At 40.1% G+C, this 23692-nt stretch overlaps 1 protein-coding gene across 3 annotated transcripts in view; it reads left to right on the top strand.

The window, feature by feature from the left end:
- The window catches only part of cbl (Cbl proto-oncogene, E3 ubiquitin protein ligase), a 231069-nt gene extending 207721 nt beyond the window's left edge, over positions 1-23348 (top strand). For all 3 annotated transcript variants that reach the window (XM_048562034.2, XM_048562032.2, XM_048562035.2), the window contains 5 exons: positions 1397-1491; positions 9880-10041; positions 10445-10533; positions 10665-10856; positions 15261-23348. In XM_048562034.2, the coding sequence (XP_048417991.1) occupies positions 1397-1491; positions 9880-10041; positions 10445-10533; positions 10665-10856; positions 15261-15523 (801 nt within the window). In that variant the 3' untranslated portion in view covers positions 15524-23348. The remainder of the gene's footprint in view (positions 1-1396; positions 1492-9879; positions 10042-10444; positions 10534-10664; positions 10857-15260) is intronic.
- The last annotated feature ends 344 nt before the right edge of the window (positions 23349-23692 follow it).

The raw sequence follows: 23692 nt of genomic DNA, 5'->3' as shown, positions 1-23692 counted from the left end.
ATGTGCAGGTGAACATCTGCTTAATATGGAAGGTCATCTTGGGGCCTGGGATAGGGGTGAGGGAGGAGGTGTGGGGCCATCAGCTTTTGTGCTCCTGAGATGCTGCTTGGCCTGCTCTGTTCATCCAGCTCCACACTTTGTTATCTTGGATTCTCCAGCATCTGCAGTTCCTATTATCACTCTCACATTCTCTTTATGGGATGACTTTTCTACTGGTGGTCCCCATGAGTGAACGTTCGTAGGCTATTTTCAGGGGTGGATCTGCCCACGGATTCCATGTATTTTGAGCTTTCTAAGATAGCAAACAGTGATCTGATAAGTAGTCTAGAAAGTTGAGATTAAATTCTTTAAGGAAGTTGTGAAACTTGAAAAGTTTCAGAAAAGATTTACAAGGAAATTGTTGGGACTGGAGGGTTTGAACCATACAGAGAGGCTGAGTAGGTCAGGATAATTTTCCCTTGGAGCATCAGAGTCTGAGCAGTGACGTTAAGGTTTATAAAATCATTAGGGGCATGGATATACTGAAAGGCCAAGGTCTTTTCCCCAGGGTGGGGGAATCCAGAACTAGATGGCACAGGTTTAAGGTGAGAAGGGAATGATTTTGAAGGATCCTCAGGGGCTACTTTCTTGCGCAGAGGGTGATGTGTGAATGGAATAAGCAGCCACGGCAAGTGGTGGAGGTGGGTGCAATTACAAAATTTAAACAGCATCTGGATGGGTACATGAATAGGAAGGGCCTAGAGGGATATGGGGCAATTGATAGCAAATAGAATTAGGTTTATTTAGGATATCTGGGCAGCGTGGACAAGTTGGACTGAAGGGTCTGTTTCTGTGCTGTACAACTCAGTGACGTTACAATTAGACCCTGCAGTACATCAATTTCAGTAGGAATTTTCGAGATGGATTATCTGAAACACAGAGTGCCCCTCCCCAGCTATAGTTATCTTTTAAATGGTGGTACTGAATAAATGTTCAACTGGAACTGAATTCAATGCATAAACAGAGGTGCTAGTTACTCTATCCAAATGCATGATTTACATGCTACACTAAGTTACTTCGACAGCAGCTTGCCAGCATTAAACAAAAGCCATAAAATTATATTCGATTTCTTCACCAATAGCGATCAGCAAGAAAATGAAAGATGCAGGTGAAAGGCCAAAGAAAGCAAATAGTCTGAGCAAACGGTGATCTGTGTGTATGCATACTATGGTGGCAGCTTCTGGACAGAATTTTAGCAGTTTCTACAGTCCTATTTTGTTAAATAATTCACAGCTTGATTTGGGTTCTTGTATGCAGATCCAAATGTACATCTAACTCACCTACTTTACGCTGATTTTTAGTAAGAATGTCTTTTTGAAATTACTAATCCTTACATGATATCTTTTGATTATTGCAGGCTTTCTGTGGTGCCTTGAGTGACGGCTTGGAGTACGAGTCCTCCAAAGTGAAACCCTCCACATCAGCAAATACCATCTACTCTCTTGCCTCACGGTATATAAAATTCTGCATCGTGGATGTTGCATTGAGCGTCAGTGACAGTTTGTGTTATCTGCAATAGTGTGCATAAGGAAGTGAATAGTTTTACTTGTATGCAGCAATGCACCAATGACTTGTCGCATGAAGCAATCACAGTTTTCCTTTACATGACTTACATTGTCATTATTAAGTGAGACAGTGACGTCAGTTCCAGTATTTTTCTCTGGTATTGTAGGGAGTGAGGGATTAGCAAATTTACTCTGTGCTTTAGGTACATACAGTTCAAGGATACTGGCAGTCCTACTCAAGTGGTCATTATTAATGAATAGAGCATGGATAGGTTTTGATTGGGAGTTGGGGGAACCCACTGGCAACTCATTTTATTCCTTGCCAAGTATCCACACCCATATTTTCAATTATAGTAATTTTCAAATTATAGTAATAGTGGTTAAAAAATGGATCTGTGCCATTTTCCACCATCAAAGGTTTGCCCTTTTAAATTTAGGATTTGCTTTAAACATTGTCTTTTTAAAAAAAAGTCAAGTATTCTAATCATAACCCTTCACCTGGAGGTTGTGACCCACGGAACTTGATGTGACCAATTTCTTTCAAAGATGAATGTCTCCAAGTATACTGTCTAAATTGTAAAGATAATTCTGCTCTGCTAGAAAAGGCCCTGTACTAACTTTAAAATTTATATGCTGCTGGCTATACTTTTTCTGTCCACTAATAGAAGTGGAATACCGGGAGCCTCAAATGCACAGACAGCCCCAAGGTAAGATCGCATTTGATCGTTTTAATCTTCAAGGCTACAAGTTAGGCACCCTCATTTGGCACATGCCAGGTCAGTTGCCTGAAGTTATGTCATAACTAGCAGTAACTGTTGAAATAATCAGCAAGTTACCTACAAAAAAAAGCAAAGAACTGCAAGCAGATGCTGGATATCAAAAGCAAAAATAGAAATTTTTGGAATAACTAAGCAGGTCTGGCAGCGTTTGCGGAGAGTCAACAGAGTTAATGTTTTGGGTCCAGTGACCCTTATTCCAGGATTTCTTCAGAAATTTCTGTTTTTGTAACAAGTTACGTATTGTCGTTTGGTAATACAGAACTTGAATATTGCTGAAATAAGACACATTTTGTGGAAATTTTAATCTTTCACTCATCAGGATGATTTGTAAGTAATACCAAAGTAGAGGGAAAACACATTTTTACTGTATAAGAAGGGAATGCTGATTAGTCAGCAAATGGATTCTGATTTGTAGATATATTGCCTTAGAGAAAGTTGGAGGAAGTAATACCTGTTTATCACCTGTTTATTAATCTGCCTGTCTCAAAGTAATGGACAGATTTTAAAACGGCTTAGTACACGTTATATGGTTCAAGGAAAACCTTAGTTTTCTTGGTGTTTGACAAAGATTCTGGAATTTTTCAAAGGAACTGTTGTCATTGTGAAATTGGATAAATTGACTTATTTTGTAGATTGTTTTGTTTAGTATACAGTTGATTGTTTTAGGACATCTTGGATTGTCTTAGCTATGTGATGCAATTTGTCACAGCTGAAAATTGTAACCTGAGTTTTCAGGACAGGTTATTGGCTGTAATTGGCTTAAAAACATATCTTTTTTTATCAACCCAGTCAGGGGAAAAAACCTCCGAAGTTATGTATTTGTAGTAGCAGTGAGTTAGCAGTATGGTAGGGGCTTCCACTGTACTGAGTGCTTTTTCCACTTCATTATTTTAATAACAACAGTTTTGATAGAACCTAAAGTACAGGTGTTTAGACAAAATGTTATATTATAGTTTTAAAGTGGGGAGAAAAAAATTGATGCAAATATGCAGGAAATCCTTCAGAATTTGTAATGAGAAATGTTTTCAATATGACATCTTTCCTGGGGGATGCCTTGACTAATGGACCTAATTTTGGAAGTACCACAGAGGGCCAAAGAGAGAAGATGGGGAACTGTTGTGGGTTGGGGGTGGTGAGGGAAGTCTTGAGTGTTGACAGTGAACAAAGAAATGGTCGCCTTCCAATGGGAAAGAAAGAGGTAACATCAGGGTTAAATTGTATGTATGTAAATGCATGGAGTATCACAAACAAATTGGAGAATTAGAAGCAGAAATTGCTGTTGGAGGATATGGCATTGTAGCAATGATGGAATCATAGCTTGAGCCAGAACCAGAATGATACTTAGCATGCATAAGGTTTTTTTTTAGCAGGAAGAGGGTGTGTAAAACGGGAGGAAGTAAAGTAGTTTTGGTCAAAGATAGTATCATTGCTCTTGAACGAGATGCACTTCCTGAATTAGAATCTATATGGTTACAGGTAAGAAACAGGAAGGAGCAGTAACCTTGTTGGGGATTTATTATAGATTTCCAAGTACTGGGGAGGAAAGAGAAGAGAACATTTATAGGCAGATTATGAAAATCTACAAGACAAATAGGATTTTTTTTATTCGACAGCAAGATGAGGACATCAATGACTAGGCCAGTATTTATTGTCCATCCCAGGGGAGCAGTTAAGAGTCAACCTGGGTCTGGAGTCACATGTAGGCCAGACTAAGTAAGGAAGTAAGTTTCCTTAGTGAACCAGATGGGTTTTTCCAACAATTAACAATGGATTCATGGTCGTTAGATTCTTAATTCTAGAATTTTTTCTTTAAGTGAATTCAAATTCCACCATCTTCTCTGTTAGGAATTCAACGTGAGTCCTTAGAACAATGTGGGTCTCTGGATATATAATAGTCCTGTGATAATAATACTAGACCATTGCCTCCCCTGCAATGTAGATAGTTGTGATAGCTGGTAACTTTAATTGTCGTAGGCTTCACTGGGAAAAATGTAGAATGAGAGGTACTGAAGGAGAGACATTCTTGCAGTGTGTGGAGGAGAACCTTCTAGAACAGTACATTTCAAGTCCTACCAGCGAGGGAGCTGTGCTCAATCTGGTTTTAGGAAATGTGGCAGGCCAAGTGAGAATTTCAGACTGGGGTAGCATTTGGGAAATAACAATCATAATAAGGTTCAATGTTAAGTTGAAAAAAGATAACAATCAGTCAGTGACTAAGATCCAAGATCCCAGGCTGGTAAAGGGCAGCGTTTAAGGGTTTAAAAGTTGAACTGGAGCAGGTTGGAACTGCGTTTTGCTGGATAAAATGGAATGAGAAATGTGAGAATTCCAAAGAAAGATGAATAGGGTGTAAGCCAGGTATGTATGTGCGAGAAATAAATACAAGTATCAAAAGCAGATTACCCTGAATATCTAAGAATGTTAGTGAGAAAATAAGGAAGAAAAGAAAGACTCATGATGCATACTGGAATAATAACAGCAATAGAAATCAGGAAGAGTACCTCAAATGCAGGAGAGAGGCTAAGGCTGGAATAAGGGAGACTAATAAGCAGCAAGAGGAAAGGATGGCAGGCTGTGCTAAGACAAGTAGTAACATCATCTTCAAACATATTAGTAAAAGATTAGTGAAGGATAGAGTGAGGCCCATAAATGACAAGCAGGGGAAGCTACTCACTGAAGCAAAGGGATGGAAGGGCTACGAAATGAGTACTTTTGCTCTGTCTTTATCAGATTAGAAAATTGTGACAAGTGCTGAATTGAAAACGTGGGTGTTGAGTAACTGAGCAGTATAGTGATTGATAAAGAAGTGCTAAAAAGGCTAGCAGCACTCCAGGTAGCAAAGTCGCCAGGCCAGGATGGGATGCATCCAACGTTGCTGAGAGAGATAAGGGAGCAAATTGTGGCACCATTGACAGAAGTTTTCTAGACCTCTCTGAACACTGGATGCGTCCTGGGGGACTGGAGGTTTGTAAATATGACACTATATTGTTTAAGAAAGGGGCAAAGGATAATCCAGGAAATTACTGACCTGTCAGCTTGTCGTCAGTAGTGGGAAAACATGATAGAGGCCATAATGTAGGATATGGTAATTATACTTTTAGAGAGATGTAAGTTAATACTAGGCAGTCAACATGGCTTTGTCAAGGACAGGTCATGTCTAACAAATTTAATAGAGTTCTTTGAGGGTGATGCAGGCAGTGAATGAAACATTTGATATGATGCCACATGGCAGATTAGTTAGCAAATTAGAATTGTTTAGGATTGTTGGGCCTTTAGTAGTATGGATTAGAAGTTGCCTAAAAGGTAGGAAACAGAGGGTAGGTATGGATGAGCATTTCTCAGACTGGAGATGAGTTGAATGTGATATTCCCCAGGGATTGTGTCGGGAATCTTGATTTTTCTAATGTTTTTAAATAATTTGGAGATTGGTTTCAAGGGCAAAATCTGGATATTTGCAGACGATCCTAAGGTAGGATGAATAGTGAATTGTGAGGATGATGCTGAGTGACTTCAGAGGGTCATTGACAAGTTGACCAAGTTGGCAGACATCTGTCAGATGAACCTCAATGCAGAGAAATGTGAGGTAATACACATTGGTAGAAGAAACATGGACAGACAATACAGGTGGTCCTACTTCGAGGGATGTGTAAGATTTTCGAGACCTCTGGCCTATATGCATAATTCTCTGAAGGTGACCAGGTAAGTTGAAACATTGCTTATAGGATGCTTGGTTTTATAGAGGCATAAAGTATTAAAGCAAGGGAAGTGGTGCTACACCTCTACAAATCATTGGTTCGACCATACTGTGTTCCATAACCGCAGCTGATTGAAGGAATGGTGTTAAAGCCCTGGAGAGATTTCAAAAGACATTTACTAGAGTCAGAGTCATAGAAATGTACAGCACTAAACAGACTGTTTCGTCCAACATGTTCATGTTGACCAGATAGTCTAAATCAATCTAGTCCCATTTGCCAGCATTTGGTCCATGTCCCTCTAGACCCTTTTTCATGTAACCATCCAGATGCTTTTTAAATGTAATTATATCAGTCTCCTCCACAACCTCTGGCATCTCATTCCATAAGCGTGAAAAAGTTTCCCCATGGGTCCCTTTTTAAATTTTTTTCCTTTGACCTTAAATGTATGCCGCCTAGTTCTGCCTTACCCTGTGGAAAAGACTGTGGCTTTTACCTTCCCCATGCTCATTATTTTATAAACCTCAGTAGCATCACCACTGAGCCTTTGACACTCCACTGAAAAAAGCTGCATCCTATTTACCCTTTCTCAATAGGTCAAACCCTCCAACCCCAGCAACATTCTTGGAAATCTTTTCTGAACCCTTTTACGTTTAATCACATCTTTCTTATAACAGGGAGACCAGAATTGAAAGCAGTATTCCAACAGTAGCCTAACCAATGCCCTATACAGCTGCAATACAACATCCCAACTCCTACACTGACCAATAAGAGCAAACTTACCAAACAGGGCTGTCTCCACTAACCTGACAACATGTTAACTCCACCTTCAAAGAACTATGAACCTGGACTCCACGGTTTCTTTGTTCAGCCCATCTGATCAATGTTCGTTTGTACCCTGAGGTACCTTCTTCACTGCCCACTACACCACCAATTTTGGTGTCATCTATAAATGTACTATCCATATCTTCTATATCCACATTCAAATCATTTACATAAAAGACAAAAAACAGTGTACCCAGCACCAACCTTTGCAGCACACTGCTAGTCACAGGTCTCCAGTCTGAAAAGCAACCTTACACTGACATCACCCTCTGTCTCCTACCATTGAGACAATTTTGTATCCAAATGGCTAGCTCGCCCTGGATTCCGTATGACCTAACTTTGCTAACCAGTCTACCTTGTTGATCGCCTTGCCGAATTCCAGGTAGACAAATAGAATAATAGGGTTCAAGGGAAGATTAAAGAAATTGGGCTTATTCACAATTGGGCTTATTCACAATTGGGCTTATTCACAATTGGGCTTATTCTCCTTGGAGCAGAGAAATTTGAAGAGATGACCTTTATTGAGGCGTTCAAAGTTATGAACAATTTTCACAGGCTAAAGGATATTCAGTTTCACTTACTGGTATGTCAGTATCTAAGGGTCACAATTTCAAGTTTGTCAGCTAGGAGTGAGATGAGGAGAAACTTCTTTAGGCTAAATGGATTGGTCATGCTACATTGCCCATTGTGTCCAGAGATGTGTAGGCTAGGTTGATTCGTAATGGGAAATGTAGGGTTACAGGGGTAGGTTGGGGGTGGTGGGGTGCACGAGATTTGATCTGGGTTGGATGCTCTTTGGGTAGGTGATGTGGACTTGATGGGCCAAATTGCCTGCTTCTAGACTGTTCGGATCCTATGAATACTCAGAGTTTTTAGGATTTGGAACGCACTGCCTGGGAGAGTGGTGGAGGTGAGTTCCACATGACGTTCCAAAAGACACCTGGATATAAGTTTGCAAGTGATTAATTTAGGGGATTTTGTAGATAGGGCTGGAGAATGAGACTAGCTGGGTAACTCTTTTTGGGAGCTAGTACAGACCTAATGGGTTGATTTCTGTACTTCAGAATTCCATAATTCCACTCTGATCTGTGGCATGTTGTACTTGCCTTCAGACTTGGTACACTTGTATAGATGTATCTTCAGTTTATACTTAAGATTGAAGAGTTTTTAAAATGCCATTTTAGGAAGAAATCAGTGAGCAGCATTGATACCCAAACTGTAAAATGCAACTCAATTTAGATAAGCCACACTTGTGCATGTGAGTACTCTATTTCTGCTGCATCAAGATGTATGATCGTAGTGCATCAATTTGGGTTCTTGTTCATTGCTTCCCACATAGTGAGATTCTGATCAGAATAGTAATCAGGAGAAGCCAATGATAACGAGCCACGTCATGAAGAGACGAAAGGATAGAAACAGAGAAAGTGTGGAAACAGGCCCTTCGGCCCAACAAGTCCACACCAACACTGACCATCCCACTTAGACTCATCCTCCTATAACCCACATAATCTACACATCCCTGAACACTATGGGCAATTTAGCATGGCCAAACTACCTAGCCTGCACGTCTTTGGACTGTAGAAGGAAACCGAAGCACCCAAAGGAAACCCACGCAGACACGGGGAAAATGTGCAAACTCCACACAGACAGTCGCCCGGAATTGAACCCGGGTCCCTGGCGCTGTGAGGTAGCAGTGTTAACCACTGAACTGCCATGCCATTTATAGATCCCTCAGAGTTGCCACCCAAGTTGATAGGGTTGTTAAGAAGACTTATGGTGTGGTGGCTTTCATTGGCAGGGGAATTGAGTTTGAGCTGCGAGGTTATGCTGCAGCTGTATAAAACCCTGTTAAGACCACACTTGCGATATTGTGTTCAGTTGTGATCACCTTATTATAGGAAGGATGTGGAAATTTTAGAGAGGGTGCAGAGGCGATTTACCAGGATGCTGCTTGGACTGGAGTCCAGGTCTTATGATAAGTTTGAGGGAGCTAGGGCTTTTTTTTCATTGGGGTGAAGAAGGATGAGAGGTGACTTGATAGCGGTGTACAAGATGATGAAAGCCATAGATCGAGTGGATACCCAGAGACTTTTTCCTAGGGCGGAAATGACTGTTACGAGGGGCATAATTTTGAAATGATTGGAAGAAGGTACAAGGGAGATGTCCGAGGTAGGCTCTTTAGGTAGAGAGTGTTAGGTGTGTGGAATGCACTGCCAGCGGTGATAGTGGAGTCACATACATTAGGGACATTTAATCGACTCTTGGATAGGCACATGGATGATAGTAAAATGCAGGGTGGTTGGTCTTAGAGTAGGATGATAGGTTGACACAGCATTGTGTGCAGAAGGACATGTACTGTGTGTACTGTTCTATGTTTCTAGGTTCAAAAAGGGTACGGAGTTTAGTTGTACCCTAGTAGCTTTCAGGCATCTCATTGCTGAGCATTGTTCAGTGGTATTGACAGAGATCTGAAAGTGAGGTAGCCTTCTATCCATGATCTAATCTTGTGTTAAAGGGGAGAAAGCTATAACTTTATTAACTTTCCAAAAGGTAACTTTGAGACAGTAGTGGAATGGGCAATCAATTTCATCTCTTCCATAATAAATTAAATCATTTCAATACAGGATTTACTGCAGTAACTTTCTACAGCATGAATTCAGTTGAGTCACAAATATTTTGGCACGAAACAGCTTCTATGAAGTTGTTCTATTTGTGTTTTCTGCGTAATTAAACCCCTGGTCATTGTTTAAGCAGACAACTGGAATCATGGTATTCTATTAATTAATTTCTCTGAAATGGAAGTCATTTGTCCTTCACGTTCTAATGAAATGGAGCTATCACATCTTGTATCTAATATTAAATAATTATTTAATGTTACACACAAGATGTGATATCTCTATTTCATGGATTGGGTGCTGCTTGTATGTAACGGCACTATTTGTGGCAGAGTTTACAGGGCTCAAGGGTGAGTGTGTATAAATTTATAAAAGTGGAATAAATCATTTTGAATTTACTTTAATTCTCATTTTGTACTTTCAGACCCCTGACAAAGCCTTTTACTCCAGAGGAGCGTTCAGAAAGTAGTGATGAGGATATTGATTACATGACTCCGTCCTCACTCCCTGTACATACTCCACTCTGTGTTACCACCTCGTTGGATTCCAGTGTTTTGGTTCAGTCACAGGGCAGCCACAATGCAGAGTAAGGGAAATTTTATTTCAAGCATATTAGTATTTAAGACTTCTGAGCTGCTAGAAAGCGAGTTCGTTAGTTGAACCTGGGCGACATTGATTGCAATCAGATTAATCTGTGGAAAAGGCTCATAAGAAGCATTGCTGCCCCCTACAGCCCCTTTTGGAATGCACTTGTGTTTCATAAACAGTTCAGTTGGATATTCTTCGTCACATAAAAATCTTTGGTAGTAATATGAATGTGCTGTGCATCGTCTTTCTGAATATAATGACAAATACTTGTTCATGAATGAAAAACTATTCTTAATGTCAATATCAACAACCATCCACCTGATGATATATAAGCTGAAACACAATTGAGAGATTCTTGTAACTGAGTAAGTGTTATTGATTTTCCCTTTTTGTTTCATTAGAGCTTTGTCTGATTCAGACCCATTGAAGCAGATGTGCGAATTTATGTTTACGTCGTCGTCTCAGGCCACCAACATAGACTTTACAACTGGTAAGATGCTTCTTTATCCTTCCCAGTGAGTCTTCTGTGTGATGTATACATTTTTTTTGCTCCTTCCAAAACCCTTAGTGATCTTTTCTCTGTTATTTAACTGAACGTTTTAATCTCTTTATTATCTGTAGACAATGGTGACTGTGCTATCAGTGATGGACCTGAACAAGGTGAGAGTGAAGATGAAGATAATGCATACGACTTCCCTAAACCGCCTGTGCCACTTCCTCCAGCACGTCGCACACTGTCTGATATCTCTCAAGCAAGTTCAGCATTTGCCAATGTGTCTGTTGATCAAAATCTGTCTAGTCCCAACACAGGAGGTGAGTTTTCTTTAGTAATGCAATTTCTGGATGTGAAGGTCACCGGCATTTTTATCTTCAATTTCTTGAAGACATGATAATCTGTCTCGAACCATTGTAGTCTGGTGAAAGTGCTGTTAGATAAGGACTCCCAAGATGTTAACCCAGCAACACTAAAAAAAATGACACTATAGTTCCAAGTCAAGTTGGTGTATAGCTTGGAGGGGAACTGTGCATTGGTGATGATGGGAATGAATACTCAGGGTGATGAATAGAATAGCTAGAAGGCGGAGTGTTTTGTCCTTGATGTTGTGAAGCTTCTTGAGCATTGTTGGAGCTGCACTCATCCAGGGAAGTGGGGAGTATTCCATCACAGTCTATATTTGTGCCTTGTGGAGTCAGGAAAGGAGCTTTTCACTCCAAAATTCCTAGTTTCTGACCTATTCTTGTCACCACAATGTGGATATACCTGATCCAGTTCACTTTCTGGTCAATCATAATCCCCTGAGGTGTTGATTTTGGGGGACTCAGCAATGGTAATGCCACTGAATGTTAAGGAGAGATTATTAGATAATTTATTGTTGGAAATGGTCATTATGTTACGTTTGTAAGATGTGAAGGTTACTTCCAACTTACTAGCCCAAGTCTGAATATTGTCCGTGTCACACTGTATGTGGGCATGTACTGCTTCGATATCTGCAAGGGATTGGATTGGGATGGTCTTACATCTTGCCATGACACACCTGCACAGTTTTCACTTGGTTCGGTTGATACCAGTGTTAAATCTGTACTGAATCAGCTTGGACAAAGAGGTGAAGATAATGCAGCGTGAAGCTGGATGAACACAGCAGGCCAAGCAGCATCTCAGGGGCACAAAAGCTGACGTTTCGGGCCTAGACCCTTCATCAGAGAGGGGTGAGGGTTCTGGAATAAATAGGGAGAGAGGGGGAAGCGGACCAAAGATGGAGAGAAAAGAAGATAGGTGGAGAGGAGTGTATAGGTGGGGAGGTAGGGAGGGGATAGGTCAGTCCGGGGAAGACGGACAGGTCAAGGAGGTGGGATGAGGTGGTAGGTAGGAAATGGAGGTGTGGCTTGGGGTGGGAGGAAGGGATGGGTGAGGGGAAGTACAGGTTAGGGAGGCAGAGACAGGCTGGGCTGGTTTTGGGATGCAGTGGGGGGAGGAGATGAGCTGGGCTGGTTGTATGATGCAGTGGGGGGAGGGGACAAACTGGGTTGGTTTTGGGATGCAGTGGGGGAAGGAGAGATTTTGAAGCTGGTGAAGTCCACATTGATACCATTGGGCTGCAGGGTTCCCAAGCGGAATATGAGTTGCTGTTCCTGCAACCTTTGGGTAGCATCATTGTGGCACTGTAGGAGGCCCATGATGGACCTGTCATCTAAAGAATGGGAGGGGGAGTTGAAATGGTTTGCGACTGGGAGGTGCAGTTGTTTATTGCGACCCGAGCGGAGGTGTTCTGCAAAGCGGTCCCCAAGCCTCCGCTTGGCTTCCCCAATGTAGAGGGAGCCACACTGGGTACAACGGATACAGTATACCACATTGGCAGATGTGCAGGTGAACGTCTGCTTAATATGGAAAGTCATCTTGGGGCCTGGGATAGGGGTGAGGGAGGAGGTGTGGGGGCAAGTGTAGCACTTCCTGCGGTTGCAGGGGAAGGAGTTGGGTGTGGTGGGGTTGGAGGGCAGTGTGGAGCGAACAAGGGAGTCACAGAGAGAGTGGTCTCATCATTGACATGTCCATCATGGGCCTCCTGCAGTGCCACAATGATGCCACCCGAAGGTTGCAGGAATAGCAACTCATATTCCGCTTGGGAACCCTGCAGCCCATTGGTATCAATGTGGACTTCACCGGGTTCAAAATCTCCCCTTCACCCACCGCATCCCAAAACCAGCCCAGTTCGTCCCCTCCCCCCACTGCATCTCAAAACCAGCCCAGCCTGTCTCTGCCTTCCTAACCTGTTCTTCCTCTCACCCGTCCCTTCCTCCCACCCCAAGCCACACCTCCATCTCCTACCTACTAACCTCATCCCACCTCCTTGACCTGTCTGTCTTCCTTGGACTGACCTATCCCCTCCCTACCACCCCACCTATACTCTCCTCTCCACCTTTCTTCTTTTCTCTCCATCTTCGGTCCGCCTCTCCCCCCTCTCCCTATTTATTCCAGAACCCTCACCCCATCCCCCTCTCTGATGAAGGATCTAGGCCCGAAACGTCAGCTTTTGTGCTCCTGAGATGCTGCTTGGCCTGCTGTGTTCATCCAGCTTCACACTTTATTATCTTGGATTCTCCAGCATCTGTAGTTCCCATTATCTCTGGACAAAGAGATGGCTAGTTTTGCCACACACCTTTTGCGAGGGAACTTGTAGGTGACAATATTGTCATGTACCTGAAGCTTGAAAGAAAAGCAAAACCGTGCAGGTACTGGAAATTTGAAGTACAACAGCAAATGCTGGAGAAACACAATAGGCCTGGCAACATCTATGGAGAGAGAAAACAGTAAATATTTCACGTCCTATTACTCTTCTTCAGAACTCGTCAGTAATAAGAAGCACAAACAATACATAAAAGTGCAGAAAGAGAGACTGCAGGTTTGGTTGTGGGAAAAATGGGATCATTAAGGGGAGGTGATGGTGAGAGACAGAGGCTTCAAAGAGGGCATGAATAAATGTACTGATGAGAATGAGAAAGGAGAGGTGGCAAATGGAGGTTTATGCTGACAAGTGTGAGGTGATGCACTTTGGTAGAAGTAAGCGGACGGCAAAGTACAGGGCTAATGGTAAGATTCTTAGCAGTGTAGATGAGGAGAGAGATCTCAGTGTCCATGTACACAGATCCTTGAAAGTTGCCACCCAACTTGACAGGGCTGTTAAGAAGGCATACAATGTTTTAGCTTTTATTAATAGAGGGATCGAGTTCCGGAACCAAGAGGTTATGCTGAAGCTGTACAAAACTCTGGTGCGGCCGCACTTGGAGTATTGTGTACAGTTCTTCACCGCATTATAAGAAGGATGTGGAAGCTTTGGAAAGGGAGCAGAGGAGATTTACTAGAATATTACCTGGTATGGAGGGGAGGTCTAACGAGGAAAGGCTGAGGACTTGAGGCTGTTTTCTTAAAGAGAAGAAGGTTGAGAGGTGACTTAATTGAAACATATAAAATAATCAGAGGGTTAGACAGGGTGGATAGGGAGAGTCTGTTTCCTAGGATGGTGACGGCGAGCATGAGGGGGCATAGCTTTAAATTGAGGGGTGAAAGATATAGGACAGATGTCAGAGGTAGTTTCTTTACTCAGTAGTAAGGTAATGGAACGCTTTGCTGCAATGGTAGTAGATTTGCCAACTTTAGGTACATTTAAGCCGTCATTGGACAAGCATATGGACGTACATGGAATAGTGTAGGTTAGTTGGGCTTCAGATCGGTATGACAGGTCGGCACAACATCGAGGGCCGAAGGGCCTGTACTGTGCTGTAATGTTCCATGTTCTATGTAAATATAAAAAGCAGCCCAAAAGCAAATGTTAGCTCTCAATAAAATCTTAAGCCCAAACCCTTGGGCTGACTGAGCAACTGTTCTGTGCCCTGGCAATGACAAGAGAAAATTTTGGGAGGTTCGTTGGTCATGCTTTTCAACTCATGGAAAGTGGTTAACCTGCCAAATTGGATGTAATTGTTATGGCCGAAACTGTCACTCAGCAGCTTCATTCTAATTTTTATCCAGCTTTGGAGGATTCATTTCCTTCAGAGTTGACAATGGAATCGAACGCCTTGTGATCAGGATACAATAGCCTTATATCTGACCTAACGATGGAGGGAAGATAAATGAAGTAGTTGTTTAGGTCTTGGATGGTGTTCTGAGGAACATCTACTCCCCTCCCCATCCTTGCTAACTCACCAACATTGGCTCCAGGTTAAGCAATATCTTGATTTTAAAGTTCTCATTTTAAAATAAAAATCACTCCATGACACCTTGATGCACACATCCTACCTCCCTCCCACTATATCTGTAATATTCAGTCTCACACCCTTCGCATCAATTGCGTTCTTGTGTTTTTGGTTTCTTGCATCATTGATGTTAATTCTTGGATGCAGGTTGCTTGTCATTGAACTGAAGAAGGTCAACATCAAAAAAATGTTTAGAAAAAGGAAAGGAAGAAGCCTGTGAAAGCAAAGTTTTGTTGACTTTTATATTTCAAGGCTACCTATTTGAATAGAGTACCAAATTGAATTTGTATGTGTCAGCAATGTGCAACATTGCAACATGGATTATGTGAGGGGCAGTTACAATCTATAAACCAACAAGTGTCGGTACTTTAAAGCCAGGAAATAAAACAATTTCAGATACTAGAAGTGAGATGTGATTTTGGATGATAACACTGCCTGAACAGCAGGGTTTCTTTTTCTTTATTACAGATTCATCTGCACCTGAAAGACCTCCCAAGCCATTACCTCGGCGAATCAACTCAGAGCGTAAAGCTGGTCCTGGTCAGTCCAACAGCTGTCATAAGACACAGCCACAGACACTCTCAGCTGAGATCAACAGTCTCTTGAGCCAGGGCTACTCATATCAGGATATCCAGAAAGCATTGCTAATTGCTCAAAATAATGTGGAAATGGCAAAGAATATTCTTCGAGAGTTTGTGTCTGTCCCTTCCCCTGCACACATTGCAACATAGCCATCCCTTAGGACACTGCCTCCAACTAGCCAGAGCTTGTGGTTAGTCTGATATAAGCCTTGGCTTGAGTGACAACGTGCCTCGTCTAACCCCCTCGCCTCATCAAATTGAATAATCAGGTCTGTGCAATTACTGAAATATAACAGGATGGTAGCACCCTGCCTCGTTTCCACTCCAACTGCAGGATTTTTGATGAAAGTTTATGTATGAAGGTATTCTAAAGATGTCTGACATTGGATAAATTTACAAAATTAAGGGCACATACAAAGGAATTTTGCAATCCATGTAAAACTGATCCCAATTGATTAATTCGTGCAGAATTATCAGAAATGTTTGAATGTTATCTTTGGTTCTTGTTCCAAAAATATTCCAATGTAGTTCATGAACAGATTTCGAAGTTGTATTTTCCAAATTGGATCCCAAAGTTGATAAATACACAGGCTGGATCATATTCAAACATTGTATTATTCAAAGTGTGCAGTAACAGGCATCTGTCTGCCTGTGGAAGTATTGTGTGAACAAAGTTGAAAACTTTAAGTGAGTTGGGGTTCAAAAGGTAGTTTCAGTATAAGGAGTAAAAGTAGACCCAGCTTTACTTGGTATTACTTATAAATTTGTGTCACTGGGATGTATGGCTACTGGTCTGGAATCAGGTTAGCACTTAAACCTTCCAGCCATTCAGAATAAACATGTGGGTCTATTTTTGTAGAAGCGGGAATCATTTGCACAGAATAAAATATAGTTAGGAGGTTGTATTTATACAGTACCTTATGTACGTATGAAAGAGGAATTTAATGTGAAAAGTGGATCCCAATTTACACAGATCCAAAACAGATGTTCAGTCCAATCATGCAAAGTTCATGCTGTAAATAAATTGGATTGGGATGGTCTTACAATTTGCCATGACACACCTGCACAGTTTTCACTTGGTTTGGTTGATACCAGTATTAAATCCCTACCGAATCAGCTTGGACAAAGAGGTGGCTAGTTTTGCCACACACGTTTTGCAACAACAGAATGGGTCTTATTGTGCAATTCTAACTGATATATTTCCCATTTGAAATATTGTGCTTGGCATGAGGTTTGAGTGTAAAGTAAGGAGCAAATAAGAATGGAAAATTCATCTGAAGATAACTGCGTGTGATCGATGCAGCACTGATGCTGAGCAGATACTAGAAGAGATTGTTATTTTATCCCCAATGATCTCTGAGAGAAGTCTCAATGTTAGTTTACCAAGAAAGAACCCTCTAGGTTAAAAACACTTGGTTTTGTAATCATTGTAATACAATGCATTTAATCACACGAACATGAAGAAAGTCAGGAATTGTAAGTTGCAACCTTACACATGAAGTTCATCTTTCAAGAACATTAGCCCTATCCTACACTTGGCCATTTAGCCCCAAATGAAGATGTACTTGTAGTTTTCAATGTACTGCTCACCCATTGTAATTTCTAAGATATTTAGAACTGAGCTATGGTTCTAATTCTATTATCTATTTTAATATGAACAAGTAAATGAAAATTCTAATAGAAAAGCAAAATACTGCAGCTGCTGGAAGTACTCAGGTCAAGCAGCATCTTTGGAGGTGGGGACAGAAACAAAATTGAAGTTTCAGATCAGTGATTTTTCAACAGAACTGGCTTCATTGACCTGAAATATTCTCTGACTTGTGCTCTCTCTCCATGGAAGCTTGCAGTTAATCTGGGATACTTAGAACATTTTCTTCTTTTTATTGATAAAGGAGTTATGTCAATATATTGTCTGGGTTGACCGATTCAAATTGCTATTTGGATTACAATTTGCTTGTTCCAAAATTGAATAGGGGCAATACCTGGGATGCTGCGCTTGATCATAATAGTCTCTGGACAGAGGATGGGAAAAATCGGTTTCTGATTGCATTCCAGTAAATCCTGCAAAAGAATGCTTGTGTGGATATACTTGGGTCGGTCACTATGTGGCTGCACCTCTGGCTGTTGGCATCTGTCTATCTCTTTGTTAGTTGCAGTTGTTCTACTAGCAAAGGGTTGCACTTGCCCTATGTAACCTTGCCCTCTTTGGTATAGTAGTCTGCGTTTGTCAGGCACTAGAGGGAGTCAGTGATTCAGGAGACGGCAAGTGGAAAAGAGGAAATGTGTGGTATTTTGAATCCGACTCAGTTTTACCTTTTGTCATTTTTACCTTGGCCTAGTTTTTTCCTGTTCGGATTCAGTGGAGTACTGTCTTGTAGGTTGTGCTGTAGCTCCTTATTTCAGGCTATGTGGCACTCTGCTGAGGAGTACACATTGCACACCATCCTTACTTGGAGATATATCACCATTCCCTTGCTAAGGCAGGGTTGAAGTTCTTCTCTTTTCTTAACAGTGCTGTAGGTGTGCCTGCACCACATGGACTGCAGTGATTCAGGAAAGTGGCTCTCCATCATCTTAAAGGCAACTAGACAGGGGCAATAAATGCTGGTCTTGCCAGCTGCACGTATCTCACAAGAATTCTTAACAAAAAAAATTTTAAATAGTTTTCATCAAGTTCAGAGATGTTAAAAGAATTTATTTCCTACAATGCTTTTTGTTCAAAACTTGTTAAAACTAAGTTAAAATAATTCAAACTGCTACAGTCAAGTGAGATTAACAGCAATATTACTGTTGCACTTTTAAATAATTTTCTTTCTTGCCCTATGCAAGCATTGATGTAAGAAGTAATATGGGTGCCATTTTTCACTGCTGTTGTGATCGATAACCAGCAAATACAACTTGATATTACATTTACTGTGAAGTTCATGAAAGTATATGAAGGCAGATATTTATGAGGAAGGCATTTCTACCCAACGTTGAATCACCATGATACACCAGAGCAGGAGACTGTTTGTTTGGGCCAATGTGCCTGTGCCAGCTCTCTAGAAAACGTTATCCAATTAATTCCACACCCCACTGTTTCTCAAAAACCTTGTAAATTCTTTGACATTGTCAAAAGCACAATGATTTCATTTTTGTTTACGTTCTGCCCTATCTTTGTTTACAGATTTTAGCAGGATAGATCGGAAACTAAAATTATTGAAATTAAAAATTTGTAAGAAGTTTTTCAATTTCAGAGTTGCAAAAAATGAACATTTTTGATTGAAGATACTGGAGTAGATGTTGGAAAGGTTTTATCTTTTATGTGAAGATATAGTATTCTAACTGCATAATCCTGTGATGTTATTTTTAACCCAAACTGTGGGCAGTTTTTTCATTAAAAGAGCCATTTTCATCAGTCTCAAATGCAAGCATGTGTGTTTGTGTACTGCAATGGAGAATGGAAAGTTGACTGTAGTCAACTATTCTTTTCCCAGTACTATACGCATCTAAATATTCTGCCTATTGTCTGGCAGAGTTGAACACTGGATCAATGTGTGTATTTAGTTGACTTTGTTTTTAGTATAGATATTTGTGCTTTATCACAATTTTCTAACAGCTTAATTTAATTTTATTCTTGTTTCAGCACAACTCAGTTTTCTAAACTGTAATTAATTAAAAATATCTTTATTTATAGGTTGTCATACTTTGATTATAACTTGGTTGTGGCTAACTTTACAGACATTTGGTGAATTGCAAAGTTGCCTGGTGTATTCTGATGTTTTGTGCCATATTTGGGATGTGTTTTGTTTGTGGGGTTGGGGTAGGGGTGCAGAAATGGTAGTGGTTATTAGTTATGGAGTGTAAATATCTAGTAACCAACTATGTTTTAAGTTTATTGTTATCTTAGTTACTCAGATTGGATCTGTTTGCTGTTGTGATCATTTGTACTTATTGATCAGTAGTCGGCATTAATAACTGGATTTTTTTCATGTACCTGACACTGACAAAAGCCCGTCAGTGTTGCATTTCAGTGTGAGTGTAATTAAACATGATCCAAATTTAGAAGTCTTTCATAAGAATATAATTTTGTTAATGAAAGATAATGCAATAACTTGGTTTCTTGGGAGGCACATAACTCATTAGATGAATACGATTTTGAGTGATGTTGGCAACTTGCACAGTATTCAGGAAGATTTGTTGGACAGTGTTTGTATGAAGTGATTCCCATTTCCCGAAGGGAAGAGTTATGAGTTTGTAGTTCCACTTGCCCTCCAGAGACGTGATTGCATGATGCAGTTGATCTCAACTCTGAAAACCTCTAGCAGTAACCTTGTATTTAGTGTGTAACATGTTTTATCTGATTAGTTCCACTCCTGTTCTTTGCCAAAAGCCTTGGGAATTCTTTGACATTGTCAAAAAGGCAACTGCATTATTTGTATTTTTTAAAATATATTAATATTTTCCATCACTCTGTGGCTTCAAGCAAATACAGTGAGGTAGGGAGCAAATAAAAGTAAAAGAAACCCTGTGATTGTGCTCCTTGTGAATGGACAAATTGAACGAATATTCTCAGATAAATGAAATGCAGCTAGTTTTTGAGCTTTGTGTTTGTTTTAATTCAGAGTTCATATGTAAGCCTGATTACAATGGCAATGAGTAGCTGGAGCACGTATTACCCCATTACATGTTTATATACATCAGATCCATTGCAGTTTTTCTTCAGAGTAGTAATATGTTTGTTTTCAAACAGAACAGGCGACTTTCTGGATCATTTCTATTTTGCATTGCCCTTGAGTTCAGAACTGTTGTGGAAATTAAGTAGAAAATGTAGTTTTCAGGGGTGGAAGGGGTGTAGAAAAAATAATTGCTTTTGTCTGATAATGTTAAATTTGCCATTTGATGAGTGCTTCCACCAATTGCAGGAAAGAGTTTAGAAAGCACTGATAATTTCATGGTTTGGTTTGCTGTTTACTGCTGCTTGTTTTGTGTGAAAAAGGCACATTACTCAATGATGAATTGGTTTAAAAGTATAACATTGTGTTTAAATTAAAATTAATTTAACTTCTTCTGAAATCACAATGTCTTGAAAGCTTGAGTTTAATTATATAATCAATGGACTTGACCAGATTTGAGGGGTTTCAGAGCATTCATTTTCAGGGAGAAAGCAAATTGCTAATAGTTTAAAACAACTTGACCACACATAGCAGGATGTGCTAACTTGAGTCTTATGAAATAGAATTAAGGTATGATTATTCTAACTTCCTTCTCCCTGACCGCCTTCAGGATGAACAGACGGTCAATCTTATAGATTCTTTCAGTTGACAATTTGTCAACATCACTTCTGGAATTCTCACCTTTTAATATCTTTCAAACAACGTCAAGGATATTCACTGCAACTTCAACTCAAATTGTGATTCATTGCAGGTGTAATTGATTCACCCTCCATTTAAACTTTTGTGAATCTTCTCCTGAGCGTTTTAGTAATCCAGGGTGTATTGTATTGGAAAGGAATTTTGTATTTGAGGCTGAAGCTGCACTTTGAAGGAAGTGAAGTACAATGCCGATTTCTGTTTATTGATGAAAAGCAGACCTGAGACCCCAATTAGCCAAATTAGTGGCATTAGCCACGGCAGATGCCAGATGTGACTTGTAGTTTATCTTTAAATGTGGTTCAAGCCTGAGCCTTAATAATGCCACAGTTTACAAAGTAGCCATCTGATTTTACATACTAAACATAATGCTGGGTTGAAATTGAAGTTAGGAGTTCTAGACCTAAGCTAATTAAAACCCAGCATTATTAATGCAAGATATTTCAGGTAATCAGGGTCATTTTTATATTTTATAAAAACATTCAAAAAAAATTAAACCTATTACTTCTGAATTTGCTGAACTTTCAGTGATAGTTGTGTAGCCATTTTGCCCAAGGCCTGGATTGGATGTTTCATTTTCTTGTCTCCCATTTTAGAAATGGGCACCAAAATGTACTCATTCCAATCACCCCCAATTTGCCCAAGGCCTGGATTGGATGTTTCATTTTCTTGTCTCCCATTTTAGAAATGGGCACCAAAATGTACTCATTCCAATCACCCCCAATTTGCCCAAGGCCTGGATTGGATGTTTCATTTTCTTGTCTCCCATTTTAGAAATGGGCACCAAAATGTACTCATTCCAATCACCCCCAGCACGCCTTGTTTGAAAAGACGTTTAAATCTTAATAAAGAGAACATATATGTATTTTTATTGAACTTGTTGCTGTGTAGTGCAGTCATTTTGTTTCTTCTGTACAGACTGGCATTAGTTGATCTCGTTGGCACTTAAGGAAAGGTTACGTTTAGTCGATGTCATGCAAAGTTTTCTCCATTTGGAGCTGCAGAATGTTGCTATTCTGCAATCTATGACAAAGGCCTCTTTTGAAGGAGGGAACAAGAGCCAGTCAATGTCTACAGTGAGTGTGACACAAAAATAAGTTAAAAGGTGACAACTTATGAATCACATTATTTGCTTTGAGCCAACTTAACCCCTCCTACTTCATGGAAAACATTTCCCGTAAAATAGGCATTTTTTCATTGCATCAGGATGAAATGATTAGTGTGGTTTGTGGGGTTTTGATTCTGATTAACACCTGAATCCTTTCTTGGTGGTTCATGTGCTCTCCAGTGATTGGAACTTTTCCAGTGAATAGCAGACTGAGAAATCATCTTATGAAGTTTAGGCTTGGGTCACATTAAGATTTATGTCATCACTCTGAAATACCTGGCTTCTCACGCAAATTATTTGAATTTGCACTGACTATTGATGAGCAAATGCACTAAGTAGCAACGAGATAAATTACCAGTTAATTTCTCGCTGCCCTTCAGATTTTAACATCCCCCAAACTGATCACCCAAATTGAGGCCTCCTAGTTTGAATATTAGCTTGGAGTATGTGCTCAGATGTCATGAATAAGGCTACCTCCTTAATTCTTTGAACCTGAGATTAAAACTATCAACTAAACTAACCTAATCAAGTTGCTAAATTTCACAGGCTGCAAGCCTGAGCTATGCTAACAGAGTTTCATCGCGCAGCTTGTGTCAGTTAGCAGTCTCTAATGGTTGAGACAACTGAATCATTCAACTCCTAGATTTTTTAAAAATTGGGTCTAAGCAAACTGAATAAAGAAACCTGGACTAATGTCTGCAGGTATGATGAGGACCGCACCAATAAGCCTTGAGTTGAAATTATTTAGAACAACAGCTATTTTTCTTCAAATTGAACACAGCACTGTGATTCATCTGTGAGGAGATACAAATACTTGAGGGGCAAATTTTCAAAGTGAATATCCAGTTGTGCTCCAGTCTGGGTTAGCCATTGTGCTGGATTGATTGTGGTATGGCATAGTTCACAATCTGGGTACTGATGAAGATGGGTAAGGGGAAGAGGTGGATGGAGGCAGGACTACCATGTGATAGAAAGGCCGACACACACAAGGCACGATCAGAAAATAGGAGACCCTACTTTTAAAGGATCTCTTCGTTAACCCTTTTGAGAACTCAACAGCTTTCCAGTATGCACTTGCTTTGCCTCATAATCTCTGAGAAAATGGTTTTCTGTAAATTTCATATGTTTAATGTGATAAATGTAGAAATGTACAGAACTGCAGGACGTTTAAGTCACGGTATTTTTTATTGAATACTGTAATCTTAAGATTTTAATTTTGATGAAAATGCTCCTATAAGAAATGAACTTCAATGCTTTTGATATAATGAAAGTCGAGACTTGCCATGTTATAGGTCAGTTTTGGCGCCCATTTCAAGCAATGTGTCAGTTTCCTGAGATTTCAATTTGTTTTATTCTGCACTGATGTAGGATGATCTTTCACTTTGTTCAGGGTTTTTGTGCTTGCAATGTGTAATTGTTTTTTAAACTCCTAACCTCATTGCAGATTCTGGATGTTCTGTGCAATTAATTTATATTCATTTAAGTGCTCTCTTACTGTGTTGATAAATGTTTTAAGAAATAGCAAATGGAAAGTACTATTGTGAAATAATGTATTAAATATGTACTGAAATCACAAAGGCTTGTGTTTGGGCTTTTATTGAGAGTCACAAATATTAGTAACAGCTCCAGAAAAGAACAACTTTGTTAGGGAAGTAAAACCTGTTGTGTGATGGAGATGATGGGGAAAAGGATCAACTAAGTGTGTTTCTGCTTTTATCTTTCATCTCTCATTTCTAATGAACAATTTTTCTTCACTTCTAGCCTGGAACTCATCATCTCGTTCACCCCCTTTTTCTCTAAACAGTCTTTCACCTCCAATTCCTCTACATGAACCTTTTTTGCCTGTGTGCGCGTGTGTGT

The sequence above is a fragment of the Stegostoma tigrinum genome, chromosome 32 (assembly GCF_030684315.1).
Source record: "Stegostoma tigrinum isolate sSteTig4 chromosome 32, sSteTig4.hap1, whole genome shotgun sequence".
In the NCBI taxonomy this organism is placed as follows: Eukaryota; Metazoa; Chordata; class Chondrichthyes; order Orectolobiformes; family Stegostomatidae; genus Stegostoma; species Stegostoma tigrinum.
This window is presented reverse-complemented; position numbering and strand designations above follow the sequence as displayed.